The sequence below is a fragment of the Podarcis muralis genome, chromosome 8 (assembly GCF_964188315.1).
Source record: "Podarcis muralis chromosome 8, rPodMur119.hap1.1, whole genome shotgun sequence".
Classification (NCBI taxonomy): Eukaryota; Metazoa; Chordata; class Lepidosauria; order Squamata; family Lacertidae; genus Podarcis; species Podarcis muralis.
In genome coordinates, this window is record NC_135662.1 from 31,092,488 (window position 1) to 31,115,944 (window position 23,457).

Genomic DNA, 23,457 nt, shown 5'->3' on the forward strand with positions numbered 1-23,457 from the left:
TATTTCAAATGTCTGAGGTTTGAGCTCTGCAAATTAAATTTCCAGAACTAAAGGCAGGTAAGCCCTGTCTTCCATTAAGCCCCTGTTAAAATTAGAAAGGGGGTGGGGAGGAAATCCCCTAGATAAATAACAAATATTTCTATACCTGATGGAAAGTGCTAGCTCTATTTTTTTATCATGGAGCAAGAGACAGGGGCATCTGTGTCTGGAAAGAGTGGCAGGAGCAAGTACTTCCAGCTAGAAAAAAATAGCTGTTACCTTTTCATTTCTTAAATGTTAGAAGTTAGATGCATAATATTAGCAACACTTCATATCCAAACAAAAATATAAAACAGAGAATAAATTAACTGTATTTTAGCTGGGGTCACTGGACTGCTCTGCCTCTTAATCTATATCCATTAGAACCAATGCAGTACACAGACTAGGTCTAGTATGTTCTCTGTGTGGTGAATTTGGTATTTTAACAAGTTTCCTGTGAAGGGAGTGAGCCAAAGTTAAACCTTTGCACAACTAGCTGTTGCCAAAACAGCAGCAGTTTAAAGGGGTATGGTCTGATTTATGTGATACTTGTACTATTCATTGAACTGACAATGCATTATTTAATAAGGAGATTTGGAAAATAAGGGTTTTCTACATGTATATCACCTCTGCATCTTAAAGACAGTTGATAAGACAACTGCTGGTGGCTATTTGCATAGATCTAAATTACTGTGTATCAAACACTTATGTCTGCTATATGTTCCACATGTGGAAGCTACCCAAAATGCCTCCATGTTATCATGTTTAATTAACATTGTGGGGCATAAATGCTAGTATTCGGCTTAATGTGACTATGCCCCATTTATGTTTAAGTCAAAAATTCTGGCTCAAAAAGCTACCATATGCACAAATGATGTGCACTTGCTTGCATTTCCTTTCCTGCCACTTTGCCCCACCCATCGAATATGTGAGAAAATAAACCAGGATTAAGGCTTCAAAACAAGCCAGGATATGGTTTAAAGCTGTCTTAACAATTTGGATTTATTTTTTTTAAGCCAGGGTTCACACATTATGGAAATGTATGGTTAATTCCTGAATCCTGGTTAATTTTGCCACATGTGAAAGGTGAAGAAAAGTCTCTGGAAAGGGGCTATCCACAGGTGCAAGTTGTTTGACACTGAGCCAAGAGATTTGGTTTAGTTTCATGTGAGAATGCTGCCATTGTGATTTAGTTCCGTAGTGGAGAATGTGTCACATGAACATCAGCTGTTACCAAAACCGTGCAGCACTGGGATGAGCAAATTCCATGTCATTGATTGATTCATGAGGTGACCAGAATATTATGCTGCACTGCCTGGTCGATGCTCACATGAGGGTTTAATATATGAAGTAGGCCTCATATGGAACACAATGCTTGTGTAAGATCATCCCTGTTACCTATTTTTCTGTGACAAATTATTTCTCATCCTATGTCTAATACGACTAATTATCAAACTTTTCTACATTTTTGCACAAGTACTGAAACAGAAAAGTGATCCATTTAAGTCCAAAGCAGCACTGAATTAAAAATAAGCATTTAAGGCTGCAGTCCTATGCATGCCTAGCAAAGAGCAAGTTCTACTTAATACAGTGGGTTTTATGAGTAAACGTGTATGAGGGAGCGCTGTAAAAGTAGAATAGTCAGATGTAGGGATTTGCAACATTTTTTTTAAAAAAAGCTATGAAAAAGGTTATGTTAATAAGTGTGGAAATTCAGTACATTGTGTGCACAAATAAAGTACTAAAAAACCCTATAAGCATGCTGGTTCATTATTTATACTGAATTTGATTTAAAATGTATAATTTAGAACTTCTGACATATTAGTCAAATCCAAAATAATTCTAAAATTATAAAAGCTAGTACAGTAGTATTTTTAATTAGAGTAGAATTAAATGATAACTTTTATTACAATAATGAAGGTGAATTTCCATTGCTTCTTGTGTTTACTACTTTGTTAAACAGTGTTCCCCTTTGCCATGTCAGAAACATATTACATTTTCAATGCAAATGTATTAATCTGGGTAAATTCCGTATTAATTCTTACACTACGTTGAGATGTAATTTGGATTATAATTAATCTAAAGTGGCACTAGATTTAAATGACAATATAAATGAGGCATTAGGAGGCTCTTGCCTTCTGAATGAATATTCAGCAAACATAGCTTGATTATTGCCAAGTCTCCGTTTGAAAGCCTCAGTTTGAGATAAGGAAGGCAAGGCGGAACAACAGTTTACAGAACTGTTTGGGCACTAAACATGTTAATCCTTCCTTTTCTAATAGATTTGATGCTAAAGAGTGGTGATAGTATTTTTCTGTCTAACTTGTTAAAGCTGTGATTAACATATTGGTTTTCCTGGGACTTCTTTGGCAAGATTTTCAACACTTAATTCAGGAGAAGAAAGCCTAAATTAACATTCAATTATACATAAGCAGTTATGTGGTCATTATGCATAGTAGTTAGCTGTGCTGAGAATTAAGCCTTTTGAATGAATGCCTGATAATGCAGAATTAGTTTAGAGAGGTCTATCAAAGAATTCAAAAGGTGAGATTGAGAATTTGAAATACGAACGATTTTCAAGCTAAAATTATCTTACACAGTTTTTTGGTTGCCGTTTTTCAGCAAACACTCCAGCATTGGTTGGTCCAAATTAAACCTGGTCCATCCAAAAGTATAATTCTCATGGAATCTTAGAAATTTCCCCACACTCTTTCTACTGACAACCACCATTTTTGCCTATTAGCCCATTAACATCATGGCTTATTCTAAGTTCTGAGGTCTTTCCAGTAGATAAACTAGGTGCATAAGATCTCTGAAAGATATTGCAATGCTTTTTTGATGAAGCACATGGAAAATGTTTCACAAGTGGTTTTGCCTATTTTTTTTCATGTCTCTTCCGTGTGGACTTAGTAATGAGCCTGAGCAGAAAGTTCTTCTGTCCATTACCTCTCTCAGAGAATGTATTTCAAGAAAGGGATAAGCATACTTAAAAAGAAGCCTACAAACATAGAGTCACTATATAGACAGGTCTTCTTCATTCCCTGGATTTCAAAAGCTAAATAAACTCAGTGCAATGTAGGTTTCTCAATGGTAATAGAGACTGGCCATAACATTTTGAAAACCAAATGCAAGATGAGATTTATTCCTTAAATAAATATGGCATAAATACCCATCAGTATCTTCACTATGTTTTAAACAATATTTTAGGAGTACCTTAAGAAATATTGGCCAATTCAGTTTTTACTAAACTTGCATGTAAAATGGTATTTTCTGTATAACTAAACATCTTTATAGTGAATACAAGCACTTTTATATGCTGCTGTCATTGGAATACAAGGGAAAGATATATGACTACCTGAAACTAATAGGCTTCAACCTGTTTCAGCACTTCTTCTGCTTCAATGAATCCAGCATAATGTAACTAGGAATAGCGTGCAGCAGAAGTAGCCAATGTAATATTCATTGTGACCATAGATTTCCATCTCATACATAAAAAGCATGGATGAAGTCACATATTTGCCAAATCAAACACAGAAAAAGCCTTGTGTATCCATGCCAGATGCTGGCCTTGGGTTTGTTTGTGCACAAGTAAATGTCATGACATAAGAGTTTTGTTTTCAAAGACAGTAGCTTTCATTACTGGGCTTTGTATATTCCCAGAGATCAATATTACCCAACTCATAATCCGTTTTCAATGATATTTCCTCTTTCTTAGGCTGAATCATCTGTAAACTTTTTCACTGGATTTTCTGTATTCCCCCTCCCCCCAATTAAATACTAGATAAATGCCCAGGAAGAAGGAAGATTCCTGAATCTAAGTGATCATATATCAAGAACAGGAGCTGGGGTGGGAGAAGAAGCTTTCCTACATTCTTAGGGCTGCAAGGCAAACAAAATTTGAAAGCAGGGGAAATTTTCAAGTGGTATCTAATCCTACGCTTATGAAAAATTAATATGCCATCAGAGGAATCACAAGTACAGCTAAGATTAATGAAAGGCGCTTAAAAAATTACAAGCACACAAACTGATTTGATTAAAAAATAATCTCACTAGTCGTCCTGTAATATTCTTCAACTTATCCGCATCTATCCTGTCAGATGGTTATGATTAAAAATAGGTCAATGGGAGGCTACTGATAGAAATCACATGCAAAATACACATGCAGTAGATAATAACAGGAATGTCCAGACGGTTTTAAATGAAAGACTATTTAATAAGATTTTTTAAAGAGTGACAAAATTCTAGCATCTTACCAGAGTCTTTACTAGCTTTTTTGCCTTCACTATTATTTCTCTCTTTCTCACACGTGTCTTTATCATCAGCAACAGACACTGATGAGCTTTTAGCAGACCCTTCTGCATCTTCAACTTGTTCTTCTGCGAATGAGCACAAAAAATTAAAAGAAGCTAACTTAGGGACCATTCAACATTAATTGTAAACATGTTCTTTAATTAGAACTGCACTAAATTTATATATTTTTCTCAGAAAGGAATAAGTGAAAAGAATAGCACCTTAAAAGAGATCCGGTATTAATGATTAATCATTTGCAAAATTTCAGATTCAGTCCAGAAATTGCAAACATTTCTTTATCAGAACACACAGCGCTAGCCAGTGTGACAAATCAGATGTTTCATATTTGCCATTCACTGGCTGTAAATGATTTGTCTCAATACAAACATAAACGTAAACACAAGTCGGGTCTGAACAAAGAAGGCACATGCAGCAATATATCTGAAAGCAAAGAAAAGCTTTCAAAAATAAAATAAATCCTATTAGAATCTGTACATCCTGCTAATTGCAATACGTAAGTGCTGTGTTGAATCTAAACATTGAGAACTCTCAGTTTTCATCTCCAGGAGGAGCTATTCAAGGTAAATGACACAACTTGGTATATTGCTTCCAAGGAAGCAGCAATACCCACACCTCACTTACATGTTCACACCAGCTAGATTACATGAAAATCTTCACAGTAACTCAACCCAATTTAATTATTCTGTAAATCTTAGCTATGCTGCTACTAGTGGATTAATCTGTTTATGCAGTTAGCTTCTATGCTGGGGCCATGTAGCACTAATCCGTGAAAGGCCTACTGTTCCTTTTCATCTTGTGATCATTTGTCTCTGACTGTGCTGATGTCACATTTTAATGAATTTTAGAAATCTGAGTAATACCAGATAACCAGACTTGCAACTCCCTACAGCACAGCATGCTGTTTTCATTGCAATACAAACAAAAAAAGAAAGAAAGTCATATTTCGCAGTTCAGGTAGGAATTATACAAATTAGGAGGGGAAGGTAAAATGGGATTCAAAACACCAGGCTGCTCAATTTCATAAAATCTTTAATGACCATATAAATTAACCCTGGAAAGGCAAAAGGTCACAGACATACATTTGCATACACTCCTCTATTCACTTTTGATAAGCAGAGCTTTTACGCAGGGAACATGATACAATTAACCCTTCAGGAACCGTACAAAATGCAGCTACCGACATTTTAAGTGTCAAGCATTAACTGAAAATTACACACTGCATAAAATTTTCATTGTAAATGCTATAGTGATTGAAAGGGGAAATCGTGGCCCCTTCCGCACCCCATGTTTTATTAATAACATTCTGACAGCAGAATGAAATATCCTCTGTCATATGGAGCAGCTGAGCACAGAAAAATTGCTACTTAGTGCCTTACTTGCCAACTCTGCAGTGGAGCTGCATGGACGGGTAAACAATTGGAATCAGCAATGCCGAACTCTTAAAAAAACACATTTCATTTTTTTAAAAAAATGTTTACTACAACTTTTAATTTTAAAAGGATCTGAATGTTTTGCATTGATTCTGTTTGTGTATACAAAGAAATGCTAGCAAATTAGATATCAATGACTACTTCATTCAACTGTATTTGAAAGGGCGGAGGCAATCCTCATTTTTTAAAAAAAAATATTGATGCAGAATGACCAGCACAAATGGAATAAACAATTCTCACTGCCTTAGCATGCTTTCTTCTTCTTCTTTCCCTCTCTCAGTGGTATTACTAATCAAACACTGTAGGCTCCCTGGTCACAGTAGGAAGCAAGACTATGTTTGTTAAGGGTGATGGGGGAGCACAGTTTGGGATGCTGTAAGCCTGTGATCGTGACTAGATTGGGTTGTACTAATGCCAAGTACACAGACACACACACTCACACCATGCATCTAGTCAGAACCTATGGGCTAATACAGCCTCTGGCACTTTCATTTTGACTCGAGCTCTGGAATGGACGTTATTTTCTCCTCCTCCTAGATTTACCAGTCCGTTCCCTTTGGGCAGGAAAATGAAGTGTCAGAGTGATACTGAGTGTCCTTATCTTGAGGGGGCATAAAATTGTAAAGGCTGTCATGGTAATCATTAATAAAACAGAGAGAGAGGGAGAGAGGGAGATGGGCAAAGAGAAAATCATGAAGGTACTAAAAGAATAGCCAAAGTATCATCATCTGGGTCTCATCAGACAATTTTTGCAGGGTGCTCTTTTTCTGGTATGTGTTTTAAGTATGAGAGAAATTCCCAGACATGTTCTCCTATACATCATCATGGTGTCTGACCTCTGCCTGACCCTGGCAACAGTTTGAGAAATCTAAATGTGAACAAAGACTCTGTGTCAGCAGCAGGGAGAGATTGTGGGGTAGACTTTCCTCCATCAACTTAATCGCAAACAGCAGTTTTTAGGCCATAACTTTACAGGGCTCCACCAAGCCACAAACACATAACCTTTGGAGGTGAAACTGCCCTCTACCCCTCCTCCCTTCTGTGATTTTTCTCAGTCCTCTGGTACTTCCTTTGATGTAGCAAGGCAATTAGATCTAATGTTCAAGTACTGCAAGCCTGTTTTATGGTTTCGAAGGTGAGAGCTGTTTATTACAGGTAGGCTCCCGGGGGCCATAAAAGCTTTGCAAATTTTAATCATGCAAAAAACTAATCAAATGTAACTTATACACACCATAAAAATTAATATCATTATTATGCACTATTTAAATTGGTTGTCTTGGCTTTTCAATGGCAGACACATTAAGAAAAATATTTGGCATTCATATCAGAAATATGTCTGGCTTTCCTTTCGGAAACCTATTTCAGAGACAGAAATGACAGTGGAGCTGCTTTTACTGTCTTCAAAAAAGTGGCAAAGGGCTGCTGATTTCTTGCAGTGTTACTGTTGCAAATGTCTTTAATGAACTGCAGAAAAACGTAGCAGTCACACATACAAGCATATTAAGATGCTGAGAAGTAAAAATATAGACTACTTCCTATAATTCTTAAGGAATTTCCGAAACAAAAAGTAACATCAGACAGTTCATAGCATCAGCACTTAAACAGCTTGTACTTATTGCTTCAAAGCGTATTGTTCGATCGTAATGTCGTATTTTAATCAACAAAGATATCTGGGGGAAGTGTGCATGTATGAGTTCACACCACTATAGCTACTAAAAGATCTATGAGTGTGTTTAGATATGAACAAGTCCTTGTGGTCTGTTTTAAATTTACAAGAGTTCTACCTATATACGCTTACATATGTAAGCTTTGAAAATAAGTAGAACATGGAATTCAGTCATATTTCAATAGCTAACATAACACTCACCATTGCAACATGATATTTTATTCTCACCTGGTTTTGTTTTATCTAAATACTAAAATGCCTTTGAAGTCAAGTCCAAGTTTAACCACTGTCAGCCTTTTCTTTCCTGAAACCTGTTTTGAAGTACGCACAGTATTAAAAGCTGCACAGTTTGGAATGCTTATCATTAAAACTGGGCAAAACAAAAATTACCAACTGAAATATACATGTCCTTATTAATTATGTTTACACAATTAATACATGGGAAATGCATATTTCAGAGACCAGTTCTTTCCATGTAATACTATCCTTCCAAGTTATAGAGGACCCTGTCTTAAAGATACCGTACTTGCCCATTTCTGCCACCACGAGTGGTGGGGAAGGATACAAATGGCAGTAAACATAGACCAGATGGAGAACTATTCTACACAATCAAGGCGGCAAGAGCAGAGATTTGGCCAGGAAGTCTGAACCTGCAGGGAAGCTGCCTAACAGAACTTGTATGGCAGGATCTGAGTTGCAACGGTTGGCAAAGAATCTTCCCCAAGGACCTGTTGTTCCAAAGATGCTCAGGTAGCAACTAAAGGATTTTATAGTGGAGCTGACTGCTTCTGCTGCTTATGGATCAGCAGGGCCCTGATCTGAGTCATTACTCAGTGCCTACCTGTTTCCTCTGAGTAAGCCTTGCAAAACGGAGGCCTTGGTCAACAGAAAAGGGGCTGCAACACCACTTCTTTGCCTTAATGCAGCTCCATCACTGTCACTGTGTAGCCTCCATGGATAGGGTGTCATCTGGGGGCGCTGGCTGTTCATCGCCCTGTGGGGTAAGCTTCTGTGCCTACTCTTTCAGACGTTTCATAGGGTCTGGAGTATATGGGCACAGATGGATCCTCCTAACACCACTAAGTGGGACAGTACACCCTTGTGATATCTGTAATAGTCTACAATATTAAATGTGTCGGTTTAGAAGTCCTTCAGTGTTCAAAGCTCTTCCTATATTTTACCTCAATAATGTTTACAACAACTCTAGATAGTAATCAGTACTATTGCCCCCATGTTGCCATTGGATAGGCTGAGGATAAAGTAATAATAATAATAGTGGGATGTCTACGGCCACAATGAGAATGGCCAAGGTGAGATACAAATCAGGGACTTCCTGGCTCGCTATATCAGCTCTTACAGAAAAAAGACTTTCTTAATAAGAAAAGCTGGACAGTAAATTAGTGTCAGTTATTTAATGAATATTACTACAGATGCCAGGCCTGAAAGAAGAAAGGAAGAGATTGTCTTGAACCAACAACATCATTAGGAAAGGTCCTTGAGAATAAAACACCTGCTTGCATATTGAAAGACTGGATTGTATCCTAGAATAACATCCTCAAATTATTTTAACCACAAGGTGCCTTAAAGCTTATGCCAAACCTATTATGACCTAAGCGTTTATTTACTAGAGTACAGTTCTCCAGATATATGGCAGCTTCTGATATTGTAAGGTGCAGGTGTGTGTGTACACACACACACACACACACACACACATGAGAGAGAGGGAGGGAGGGAGGGAGGGAGGGAGGGAGGGAGGGAGGGAGGGAGAGGTGCCGATTCATGAAGTGTAGGTGATAGCAAACAAACATCCTGTAGTGTGATAAAACCCAATATTCTGATTAAATCCCCACATGAAGGAGCTAAACTTTTTGAAGATCCTTTCCCTCTGATCTCATTTTTGACAATCTCTCTTACACCCACCCATTGCCCAGTCCTCATTTGTATTAGAATTGTTTAAAAGATGTTTTAAGATGTTATTGTTTTATCACTTGCTGTTTGCCATCCTCAACATATAAATTTAATAATAAATGGCCACCAACAGTTGTGTGCCACTTAGAACAACACTTCACTTATCTGATGAACCAAGCTCTAATCCATGAAAGTTTGTGCCATTAAAAACATGCTCTCATCTTTAAGGTGCCACAATACTGTTTTGGCTGCCACAGACTAGCACATCTACTTCTCTGGAAATACTTTTAAGAATCTCTAAACTGAAGTTTTTAAAAGCTGAAGACCCATATTCCATTACAATGTTTAAATATCCCAGCAATACATGATTAAAGATAATGTTATATTATCTTTATAGCGGTGAATATATGTGTGCTGGGGGTGATAGCACATATAGAACTCTGTGAACATGCTCAGTAATTGATCTGGAATCTTGGACACAAGAGGTGACAAACCATGCTTTTAATTTCCGATCCTAGGAGCTCAATGGACCGATTTAGTTCCCAACCAATGGTGCAAAAATTTATTTTATATTTTACACATAAGTGAATGGTTGCGACTTAGTACTATGGAGAAATTAAAGAGCTATTGTTGAGGGCAACAATGTGATGTGAGCAAAATCTGCTCATTAACCCAAAACTGGATCACCCAGCTACCACTGTTATCAAGAAGCAATATTCCTGCCCTCCTGCTAATAGTAGTTACAGGCGCAGTTACACTTATCACCAACTCAACTGGATAGGGGGAATACAGGTTCCCTCACCCAATCAAAACCTGAGAGGAGCTTTTAAATTGGTACCAGGGAGGCATTCCTTGCCTTTCCCTATGAGTTTTGTGGTCTAGTCAGGTTGAGCAAGAAGCAGAATCAAGCCCATTTACACGCTTGTTTGGGAAGCAAGGGTGACAATAAAAAAGATTGTGGAAATAATTAGACCTCTGAATCACTTTTTAAAAGAATTAAGCAGTCTTTAGCCAATTTGACAGTAAAAGGGTCAGGCAGCCAAACTAACTAAAACTGAGAAATTCCAAAGCTTCTTTTTCTGAAACGAAAGCACCAGATTTTGACAGCTGGCTATTATAGCCTCATTTTTTTTATTGTTCAACATCTGCACAACATGAGAAGCAAACCCCTTTCTCAAAGAATCCCTACTCTGTTGTGTAACAGTCCTAACAGATTACTCCTGTTCTAACCATCCCCACCTGTTCTTCATCCTCATTCTTTTCAATTCAACCTACCCTTATTGTACAGAAAATTCCATCACTTTCCTCCTTATTTCCCCCCATATCTGATTTCTATGAATCGATGGATGAAGAATGGTATATAAATTTAACTCATAAAATAAAATAAATAAAATGTAACATAATGAACTCAGTAGTTTCAAAGAAACAGCTAAAAGGAACAACACAACAAAAGATCCCCATTTCCACTCCATCTACTAAGGCCTATGGATTCAGGAAGATATTCTTCTGTTTCATGCTGCTCATCAAGCAACTACAACAGAATTCAAGATTACATAATGCATAATTGTAAATGTGCTGGTTTGCTCAACATGTAAGCCTCTATCCACTCAGTGAGTCTAGATTTCATTCTACTTTATTTTATTGGTCTAACAGTAACAAAAATGTATAAAAATTATATAAAAATCAAACTGAATTTTGATTATTACAGTTTTACATTTTGATTACTACAGTTCTACAATTTGTTTTTCAAATGATGAACAACAGGTCCTCTGTAGACCTTCAGGCCAGACAAGTTACCCTTTCCCTTGTTCTTGCCTGAGGAACTATTCAACCCATATACTATTTTCACCACCTTATTCAGTTTAGTGACAATAACAGATAAGTAATACTTTGCTTCCAGAGTTTGGTAGGTTACTAAATAAGCAATCCACTAGAACAGTGGTTCCCAATTAGCTAAGTACTGCGGAGCTCTGTTTTTCAAAAGCCAAGCTATGGGCCCCTGCTTCTGAAAATTCTGATATATCTATGGTAGTTTTTGTTATGTGTGTGGTAGAATTTTGTTATGGTATCACAGACCCCCCCCCCCGGGGGGGGGGTTACACGGAACTCCTGGGGGTCATATACATCTGTTGGCCTGTGTTTGGCTTATTGGGTTGCAAGCTGGTGATGGCTAATATATGCCCTCTCTTCCTTAAATGTTGCCGTTACTATGTCACTTTTAACACTGAACTGCCTTAAAACCATTTATAGACTAAAAATAGAAATAACAGGAAACATGAAACCAAGTATAAAAGCAAGAATACAATAAGACCTAAAATGCACATCTAAAAATATGCATTTAACAGGAACAAATCCTACCCACCTCATTTAAAAGTCCACAGAGATAACCAGTTACCCTCCAAATTAAGGATCAAAGGCCAAGATAAATTAAATGTTTTTGCCTGGCACATAAAAACAGACAGCACCAGGTATGCTGCTCTGGGGAGGGCATTCTGTAAGTGGAGAGCCACTACTGGAAAGGCCTGTTCTCATGTCGCCTACTCTGCACCTCCCTTGGAGAGGACACATGGAGAAAAGTCTCCAATAATGAATGATGTGTCTGGGTTGGGTCATACGAGGAGAAGCTGTTCTGGAGGTACTGGGGTCTTGAGCCATGTAAGGCTTTATGGCTAAGAACTTTGAACTGAGCCTGGACACTAATCGGTAGTTGGTGGAGTTCCGTCAAGATTGGAGTTAATAAGCTCACACCATCTTGCTCCGGTCAGCAATCTGGGGCAAGATGGTCTGAAAATATAAACAACTAAATTAAGATGGGCAAGTAAGCACTGAAAAGTAATGAGTCTATGCCAGGGAAGAGAGGGAGAAAGTGATTAATAGCGGATGGATAAACAACGACAGGAAATGAATTCCACTCCATATGGGCGATGAACATGTTTGACTTCTAAAATGTTAAACTGACAAAGTGCAACTAAGTGAAGAAGATGTAACATCCATTTGTCTTTAAATATCTGTACACACATTTTAAGCGTCTTTCATTTGCCTCTCTCACCCTGATTTCTACTGCAATGGGGGGCTTAACTGTCATGCTGCTCTTCTTACACATGGCACTGTAACCAAAATATGACGGTCCTTGGAAACAGACTTACAATTTAATAATTTACTATTGCCCACCCTAGACAATTACACTTCCCTCTCACATGTCTTGGGGAGTAGGCATGTACTTGCTACAAACAGCCTTCCAATCTGAAACAACTACACACCATTCACTACAGGCCATACAACAGAAATTTGGAAACAGGCCTGTCCTTGTGGCAGACCCAGATGTCTACGCTGTTCCTATGTCTATTCTGGCAACAGGTTCTAACTATCTATCACTTAATCAACAAAAGGCTCTAAGCAGTACCTAAAACACTGTAATTACATAGAAATAATGTCATCCACAACATCAGGGGTTAATTCACCTGCTCATCTTCCACAATGGGATGTAATGGGATGTATACCATCATCTGCTAGCAATATCCCTCTGTGTTCTACACAGCAGAAACAGACTAGTTTATACACAAAAGATTAAATGAATGCAAATCTGACACCAGAAATTTCAGTATTAAAAAAGCCAATGGGAAAACATTTCAGCCACCCAGAGCAATCTGTAAGTGACCTCAGGGTGGCCATCCTAGAGCAAAGGAACTTCAAAGAGACACTGCAATATGAAACCACTGAATTACAAGACATCAAGTGGTTCAATGCTGTCACTTGTAGACTGAAAGAAGACAAAGGATTTTTAGCGCATTATACGTGTTAATTTGCTTACCCTTGACATCAATAAAATATTACAGCAAAATATCATCCAATTAAGAGCTAATCTTTATTAAATCAACACAAGAAAAAAATGCTGAAAACCAGAACTAGTGCGAAAATATATATTTACCTGTAATATCTTTTCCTGTACCACCTACAGCTGAATGTTTTAAGTTGTTAAAAGTTTAATATGCATTTCAGCTTCACATCTGAACCAAATTGGCTACACAAAATCATACATTTGAAAGGTACCTTAAAGGTCCTCCAATCTAACTCCCTGTTTGTGCAGAAAATATACAGGGTTATGTTTTGAAATTTTGTTCCAGGGCTTCCATTTTTAGCGCACAGCACAGTCTTGCTCAGGTAGCGTGATGGGCTAGTTTAGAAAAACTTTTGTGTTACACACTATGGATTTCAGCCTATCTTTACCCAAATGAAGAAAACAAGGAAAAGCACAAGGTCTTTTAAATTTAAAATAAGCCAAGCAAAGATGCAATTTGAAGAATAAATTTCTATGTAGAAGCATAAATTGTGAGGCCATTAGACAGAAAGGTAAATAAGAATGGCTAAATGAAGTCAGAGAAATTGCGGGGCGAGGGCGGGGGGAGAGCTAAATAAATTCCTTTTATCAGTCTTCGGTACAAAAGCTTGGAGGAAAATGGCATCTGAATTTATTGGGTGTTGGTGATAGAACACCTTTAAGGCTCATTCAGAAACTTCAGTCATTTTTGGTTCAGAAAAAAAGGCTACTGAGAGAAATGAGACAGATGGTTATACAATTTTGAATAACATGAACAGAATAGAGACAATACGTTTTGTGTCAAAATACTAAAATCTGGACTTGTCCAATAAAATTAAGTTTAGGTAAAGGAAAAACAAAACAATGAACAAAGCAGAATTTATTTACACAGGGGATATAGCTCAGTCGGTAGAGCATGAGACTCTTGATCTCAGGGTTGTGGGTTCAGACCCCATGTTGGGAAAAAGATTCCCTCACTGCAGGGGTTGGACTAGATGACCCTCATGATCCCTTCCAACTCTACATTTCTATGATTATACAGTTGCTGTGATGGTACATATCCAATAGAAGCATAGCTATCCCTGTCATGCCTTGCTTGACATGCCTTGCCATTTTCTTGGGGTGAGATGGAGATGGACTGCAGGACCAAGGGAACCTGACACTCGAGAAAAAATTCTGGGCTTTGGTCTGATCTAGCAAAATCCTTCTTATATACTTAAAAATGGGGAACTACTTTAGCTACTTTTCTGCCTCACAATTTCACTTGAAAGGCAGAATTATGAGCGAAGCAAACAGTTTAAAAATAGCATACAAATTAGGGGAAAATCAGTACAGATTTGATTTGAAAAGCAATGGCACAGAAATGCTTTACTGGCTGCTAAATATTTTATGACTAAAATTTTAGCAATCTTGCTTGTACCCAAAATATGAGTGCATGCTTTTTAAGCTGTCAACTATCTTCATTAGAGCCTTCTTTGGTGTCAGAACGTGTGTGTGTGTGTGTGTGTGTGTGTGTGTGTGTGTACACAGGCAGAACTGTGTCAGATCACTATCACATTACTTACACTTTGAGCTAAGGAAATAAATATATGTCTAAGGTGCCTCAAATGGCAAGACTACATGTTAAGCTTTAAAGTTTAGGTTGCCTTGTCTTCTGAGGACCCAGAGTGGTAGATGAGGCAAGACACTTTTCAAACCAGATCCCTTCAGGGTACCCTGCAGGCTGTAGTCCTAGCCTGAAGCAAGGAAAGAGTTGGGACCTCAAAACGGCGCTTTAAAAATGCCTATCCCTTAGTTGGACCTAGGTCAAAGCCAGACGATACAGCACTTGATGAAAGCACATAAAGGTTGTGTATTCAAAGTATGTTATAATTTTGTGCTGCCTCAGGATACTTGAACCATGCCTCTTGCAGGCATTACAACTGAGCAAGTGTGAATCTTCCTTCATAAACTGTTCAGGCTTGTCCAATGTAACACGCTTTCTCCTGGCTATTGACAATAGAATACCTGCAGCCTTGCTCCTGAACAACTATTAGGCTATATTTGCTGTTTGCCCAGTCATGTGTGTCTGTGAATAGCAGATCAACCTCTCCTAGTGCACTTCCCTAAGAAAGCATCCCTGTCTTTTTCAAAACACACCCTGTGTATTCATCAGGTAAGGAAGCTAACACTGCTTTCTATATAACAGACTGTGAACTTGATGGTATGCAGAGAAGGGAATCCATTTCTCATTGCATCCTTTGGGAAATGTATGCCAGAAGAAATATAATAAAGGTATATGAAAAAGGTTTCTTTGGGGATTTTATCAGATAACAATTATACCAGATCTGTCAAAGACAAACACACAAACCAATCCAAGATTATTTTTTGTTAGTGTGGAATATTTTGTCTATAAGCAAATAATCAATGTGATGTTTCTTTAACTAGCTGCAAGGAAAATAAATAACTTCAATGGATAACATGGAAGAACGCTACCAAATATGAACTTCAGGATGTTTGAGTTCTGTAGTCTCTCATTTCAGTAAATTTGAAGAAGGCCCATCACACTATTACTCCTGCAATGTCAAGACATACATCAATAAATTGCAAATAACTAAATTAAAGAAAATGTATAGTTACAAAAAGTAATAAACAATTCCTAGCACTCCAACAAAACACTAAATTAAAAGCAGGACTGATTCAATGCATATATATTATTTACACTTCAAATATTATGGAAGAAAAAAGACACAAGAATCATGACTGTAATAACTATGAAGATGTAGTTGCCAAACAAACAAAAACTATCCACAAGTCAATTCAGAGAAAAAAGTAACTCAGACTATGCATGCACCATACATTTAAAGCCCTCCCCCCAAGAATTCTGGAGTTTGTTAAGGGTGCTCTGTGAGGGACTCTTTACAGTTCCTAGGATTATTTTTTGGAAGGTGGGAAGGGGGGTGAATGTGCTTTAAATGTATGGTGTATGTACACAGCTTACCTTTAATTTGAAGTATATTTTGTCAGATGCGCAACATACGGCTTACTCATGAAAAGTGATGAATTTGTTCAAACGACACACACACACAATTTTCTTTGAAGTATAACACAAGAATGTTACTGTATTGCAAAGAACTCCAAGGTAAGAAGTGTGATCCTAAACGTGTATACTAATTTGATACAAAGTACAGAGCTCTGTTAAGTTTGCAGCTCCAAGAAGTTATACACAAACTGTCCTGCAGAAAGGGCAAAACGACCCATTTAAGTGTGGATGGCTCACACTTGCTTCAATGGCTAGTTACCTTGCAATAAACGCAGAAGCAGAGTCCTGCCATTTATTTATTAAATAAAATTAAAAATGCATATATATGCCCAGTCATGGTGTGTGGGTGGGTGCTGAACAATGTATTCTTACATGTATACTATGTATTAAATGTATATCATCTACACTTAAAATTTCCTCCATGACATTTTAATCCAGCAGAACTTTACCAATATCACATAAAGTTAACGGTTCAAATATGGTTTCCTTAAACTTTTATCTCAGTATTCTGTGGGGGGGGGGGAACACAAAGGTAAATAAAGTTCTTAAAATGAATGCTGATAATATGGAAAGCTCATCTTTACTGAGTAGGCAAAATTCGATCCAGCAAAATAGAAATGGTTTGATCCCCCTGATTTTATAGGACTAAAATCAGACTTGATTTAACAGAACTTAGTAGGAACACCATGTGACTCAGCTATCTAAGTACCATATGACTATGAAGGTTTCTGATTTGAGAGTTGTGCTTAAAGCATTATCTGCTTCTCAATTGTTCTTACAATATTTTAGGTCCTTTTTACTTAAACAAATCCTAACAATAAGGGTCTGTCAGCAAATATAGCCTTACAAGGTCCTGTAGTAATCAGTTTATGTGGAATGCAGCCAAATAATAAAAAACACCACAACTTATATTCCCCAAATGGTGAATTATGTCAGATAGAAAAATGCATTAGCTTAGCCACCTTATACCTATAATGCTATTTCACTGAATTCTTTATGAAAACTGAATATATGGCTCAAGTTATTGTTACTTAAACTCCCTAAATGAAATAAAGAAAGAAATGAACAATTTAGGGTTGTGAAATCAGCCAGTATAAAATTATTTAGTTCACAGCTACAGCTACCATGGTCAAATAACTTAACCCTAAAAGAAAATACAGTATTTCTTAAATGTAGCTTGTCAAAGCTAAACCTGCTTGGGGGCTGGGAGTTACCGGTAGAAGGAGCTTATCAAGGATTCATAAGAGATCTTTCTGAAAATGGCAGAAACCGGTCCTTGATTACACAATCTGGCATAATCATGGAGTTCTTTCTCCTGTATTCCTACTGTAATACACAAATTGCATGACTATCTTTTATCTGTGCTATTCTTCATAAATGCAAAGGCATTAATTTGTATGGTGCTTAAGGAAGTATACTTGTTAATTATTGTTTCCTTTGCATCCCCACCTTGAATTCAAATCACCTTCATGTGCAGAGCTTTGCCTGCAAGAGAAGTGTTTTACCTACGGGTCATCTGACATCATTGTGACTGACAGATGGGCAACACTGTCCACCTGTCAAAATGGCCTGAGGGGGTAGACAAGGCCAGGATCCAACCTGCCAGCCAGATCTTATTCCCCACCCCCTGCTGTAAGAAATGAGAGACTGGAAGGAGACAGATTATATAGCAGAATTTCCTTCTTTACAAAGGATGCAATTCACATCCAGTTGTGGTTACCAGCAAAATTTTAATTTACATTCATGGGTTTGGATGGTACCCCATTGTTCAGAAGCATCAATTCACTGTTCCCCAATTCATTGTTCAGTAGCACCAATAGACATGTGGAGAACCAAGTAAGGGTCTGAAGTTGAAAGCATGTAGGCAGTGACTGTATGGTGGTTGAATTGACCAGGATCTTCCATGGTAGAGATTTGAGGGAGGTTGTATGCCTTCACTGGTGTTTATTCCTCCTTATCACTTAGTAGAATAATAGTAATTTTTTTTTAGAAAAAGAAGTTTAATTATCACTAATACTTTAGAATTCGGATTACTCTCATGTAGAACATTTTTTTAAAGTATAGCATATAACCAACCTTGCTAATATATTTCTATATATCGGTAAAGTAGGTGAGAAATCAATTGCATTTTATGGAGCAGGGTCCACCCACAACCAAAGTATATTGTTTCTTCCCAAACTTGCAATAATAAAACTCTCTCTCTCTCTCTCTCTCTCTCTCTCTCTCTCTCTCACACACACACACACACACACACACACACCCCATTAAGAAAATTTGTCTTCAGGGTTAGAAAAAAATGTCATGTGCAGTACCGGCTTTAAATGGATGATTTCTTCTAGCTTATCCCAGAATGGCATTGACTTGACAAATGTGGGAAAGTCCACAGCTGTGAGATGGGGGCTTAGGTTGTGGGCTCTTGGTCAATTGAAAGGTTGCATTAAATGTAAATTATAGGTCTGTTACTTAGATATATACCCTTCTCAACCAGGTGAAAGGCAAACAGGTCCTGCACTAATTCACAGATGAACTTGCTGGCAAAAGCAAGTGAAGAGGCAAGCAATTATAACCTTCATCTCGGATGAAAAGGCATTTAATATAAAACTATGCCAAACATGTTCTGTTTTCTTTTTTATATGAAAAACTTTGTGCTTTCTCCTTTCATATATGTTACGCAAAACGGGCAGTAACAATGGCCTTTTATTAAGGATTTATTGAAAAAAAATCCCTGCATTTTCACTGTTTTTCTTTTCCTACTAATATTTACAGCTTATTATTAACACCAACATCACATTTCATCTGCACAAATGCCGAGGGGTAAAAAAAAGTCACACACACCCCTTCTAATGTGACCTGTAGTTAGACAGAAAACAGTTTTCCCAGTCACCGCTTGGCTTCCTGTCTGTGACCTCTGAAAAGCATTGGAGGCCAGGGTTAATGGCCTTTCCAATCTCTGTGATAAGAATTCATTTTGTTCTATTACCAGCAGTTATCTCAGGAGCCTGCTGCATCACTTCAGCAGGGTTCAATCAATGAGAGGACCTAATGAAGTAACCAGCTGTAGCTCTATTTCACCTGGTCAACTCTATCAGACAAATAAGATCTATCAGTCACACAACTTGAAGCCAATCCTAGAAGCACCGTCTCCACAAGCTGAACCTGTATGCATATGAACTAATGATATCTCCCCATTTCTTTTTAATCTTTGCTTTTAACGCAGCTATTCAAAGGCACAAAATGGAATAAAAAAAGACTGAGAAATGTTGCATTAAGAGGACAGTAACAGGATTAACAACGTCAAGAGTCGCAGAATACTGAAATGTTTTTGTATTAATAGAAAAACTTTACTGCCTTCGAGTCTAGAATGCAGGGCTAGAAACTATGTACATTTTCTTAATCTCTCATAAAAAGAAAATGTTTTTCTGCAAATATAAAGCACTGTGGATTCTTCCTTAAGCCCTTCAGTGTTATTAAAAGCTGCACATAGAAACTCCATGTGTACATGGAGATGTTTGCTTTAAAACTACAAGGCTGGACTGGAGCACCACAACTAAAGGCTTGAGATAGTCCCTACATTGGAAGATATCTTTGGAACCCTCCGCCAACAGCCTAATAAGGGTTGGGTATTCTTAATGAGCACCTAATGCTGGCTGGCTGGTGGGGAATGGGAAAGTGTGGGGAGAGTAATGGGTGGAATATCATAGAAGAGGGCACGGCTGGCTGGCTGGAACCCTGAACAGGATCACTGCAATAGCAAACTCAAGTGATTGAAGTGAAACAGGTCGACCCAAGGAAGTAGCTTCCTGGGGTACTCCCTGTGTATGCATCACTTCAGAAATAAAGGGAAATGGAAGGCTAGGGGAAGAAAGAAAATTGGATCGCGAACGCACCTAACACAGGTGTGGAGAACCTGTGATCCTCCAGATGCTGTTGAACTACAACTCCCATCATCCTTGAGCATTCGCTGTGCTGGCTAGAGCCTATGGGAGTTGCGAGTCCAGCAACATCTTTAGGGACAAAGGTTCTCTACCCCTGCCTTAACAGCTTACAATGAGCATCCTGCAGGGGGTATTATGTTTGGAGGGTTATACATTGCAAGGTATACTTGTAGTAAGGTAAAGGTTCCCGCTAGTAAGCGGTCCCTATTTATCTACTTGCACCCGAGGGTGCTTTCGAACTGCTAGGTTGGCAGGCGCTGGGACCGAGCGACGGGAGCGCACCCCGCCGCGGGGATTCGAACCGCCGACCTTTCGATTGGCAAGTCCTAGGCGCTGAGGCTTTAACCCACAGCGCCACCCACGTCCCAAGATACTACAAGATACTTGTAGTACTGGTATCTTAATAGGTGCTGAAGCAAAATAATTGCCTGTGGTCATCTATTAGTCAAGTGCAAGACAACCAAAATATTTTGCTTTACCACATTTTAAGTTACCAGTTCTATCACTATTATAAATAATAATAAATACTATTTATTAATCAATCAATCACATTCTACATGCATCTCAAGGTGATTTACAAACATACACTATCAAATATAAAAGAATACACTGAAACGCTGTTGGTAATAATTTGCTACAATTAGTTGTACCCAACATATTTCAATGGAAATATTTACTGTTCTATTTCTGGATCGCTTTCAGTTTCTAAAAATAGACTGTTTTACCTCCAAGAATGTAGTGATTTTATTCTAGATTCAATTTAATTACAGATTTAATTACAAACATTTCTACAAATAAATAGAACACCAATACAGTCAACCACTATTTCATGAGGGGGTTCCGTTCCTGGTCCCTGAATACCCCCCCGCTCTGCCCCCCTTCCATCCTTTTATTGACACGATTTGTGACATTTCTGGTCACTTCTGGGTTCGGCACCATGCACACATGCATGTCTTTCAGACACATGTTAGTTGGTTGTTGCCTGTTCACACAATCTACATGGCCTATTTAATGACAAGTTCTAATGTGCCGCAATATTATATTAATAGTATCCATTTTAGCCTGATGCTGAATCACAAAAATACTATGGAAAGCAAAGCAAGAGAGCCCTTATTTTTAGGTATGCACAAAATTATGTATAGCAGTTTTCTTAAGCTAATCAAGATCACTATCAAGAAATGAAATTTGTATCCTCTTAGCAAAATGCCTTCATAACAAATTGAAAGAGGAGAAATTATGGATATTTAAGGTTAAGGAAGAAAGGTGCAATATCTAAATAATAAGATAAAACATGAAAGAATATGCCAACCCCAAAACTTCATAAATGCGTACGGATAATTCTCTTTTATCAATCAATTATATTATGGAAATCAGTTTAGAATCAATGTCAAATAATTATGCATATGCATTTTCTCCATCTAAATACAATTTTAAGATTGTGAGCTGAGAAGTCACCAGTTCAAATATTACCTCAGCCGTGAACTCACTAGGTAGCCTTAGGCAAGCCATTAGTCTCTCAGCTTCAGTCCCACATCTGCAATATGGAGATAATAATGCTAACTTATCTAAAAGGTCTGCTGCAAGGAATGCATGTTAAAAGCTTTGAACATTTAAAATGAACGACATGTACTTGTTGTTGCTGTTATTATTTGTATTATAGTATGGTATTCTAGTTTTATGCACTTGCTAGGATCCAAAGTGCTACTTTAGACACGCCGGAGGGTTTAGTGTCTTATATATTGCAGATTCCTATGCCATTCCACAAACTGCCTTTGAAAGTCCTTGCAATTTCAAAAGTTGGGGCTCAGGAAACAGCCATTCAACAACACTTGGACACATGAAACTACTTGTGTAGTCCACTGGATCCTAGCCAATGAAACAACTTCCTTTTAATCCCAACTTTATTTAAATCGAAGTAAAAGTCCCTATGAATACCAGTATCTGACATTTATGAACATTTTTCTCTAAGGATAAGCCTACCTGTATACTCCTGAAAGAGGCCTTAAATGCCTGTGTTGCATATGTAAACAGATAACTTTATGCCTAGCAGGCATTTTGGGAACATCTGTCAATTTTTTTATGGAATGCACTGATTGTGGGCTATTGATTGCATTTAAACAAAGTTGTTGCGAAAAAAAATCAGCTAACAATTCGTGTAGAAAGAGTTGATCAATATTTAAATGACTCCTTATTGATTTAAAATTAACTTTCAATTAAGAGATCTATAGGACTCTTAACTGCGACACTTATCCATTCAAGAGAAAATAAAGGTACATTTATCGATACACTTAAACAGCAGTGGCTGGTTTTCTATTGATTCAGTCATTTGCGCTGGGATTCGTTAGCGTCATCGGGCTTTAACTCGCTTACTAGTTCTTCCCAGTGTATAGTACTGCAAGATGAAGGAATGTACGGTACATGGAAAACACAGAAAACCAAGAGCATTTACAGATATACTAAAAGGTAAGGTATTTTATGATTTTTAATTCTCTTAAAAAAAAAAGCAGGAAGACTTCTCCCAGAAACATACCCTGACAAAACTATGCTTACTAAAGTGAAAAAATACATTGTGTGTATGTAACAGGAATGCAAAATGATTGCAGTCTTTGCTTGCTGTTGCTGTTAACTAACATTCAGTGTCTTTCATTAAATCTATATCAAAGGTGTTTTTAAGGATGGTACTAGAATTTTGTGTTTTAGAATGTTCAAATACACAAATGTAATGTGTGCAGGTTGGGGAAGGTCAAATAGATACAGTACGTGTATCTTATGCTTATGTCATGCTTATGTGTCTGGAAATATTTTAAAGAGAGGTGTGCAGTACAATCTTACATCCATTTACTTGGTAGTAAGTCTAATCATGTTCAGTGGGACTTGGTCTCAGGTGAAGGTCTCTGCAACCTTAGGATTCAATACTCTTACTAGGGAGCCTCATTGAATACAATGGGACATCTGAGCAAACAGGCATCCTTAGTTTCCAGTTTGGTTGAAAAAGCAAGCATATTATTATTATTATTATTATTATGCATTATGATATAAACTCATTTCAGAGGATTTGGCAAAATTTGGCACTTTTTTCTTCAGATGTACAAGAAGAAAACAGAAGATTATACATTTCTCATTCATGCACAGAATATCAATGCTACTGGAGCAAGAATACTACATTTTCTGGATATTTTGCATACTGAGGTTGCAATCCTGTAATACTTATCCGGGAGTCAATCCCATTGAACTCAATGGAACTTATTTCTGAGTAGATATGTCTGGGGTTGCACTGTAAGTTAAACATATAATGTAAAGATACAGTATCAGTCATATGTATATGGGATTTGTTTTTATTACATTTAGTC

At 37.6% G+C, this 23,457-nt stretch overlaps 1 protein-coding gene across 11 annotated transcripts in view; it reads right to left on the reverse strand.

Annotated features, from left to right (window-relative positions):
- ZFHX4 (zinc finger homeobox 4) overlaps window positions 1–23,457 on the reverse strand; it is a 179,221-nt gene that overhangs the window by 29,689 nt on the left and 126,075 nt on the right. For 9 of the 11 annotated variants that reach the window (XM_028736662.2, XM_028736661.2, XM_028736652.2 and 6 more), the window contains exon 5: window positions 4,272–4,394. The exons of the other annotated variants lie outside the window; for them this stretch is intronic. In XM_028736662.2, coding sequence (XP_028592495.2) covers window positions 4,272–4,394 — 123 coding nt within the window. The remainder of the gene's footprint in view (window positions 1–4,271; window positions 4,395–23,457) is intronic. 11 annotated transcript variants of the gene reach the window in all.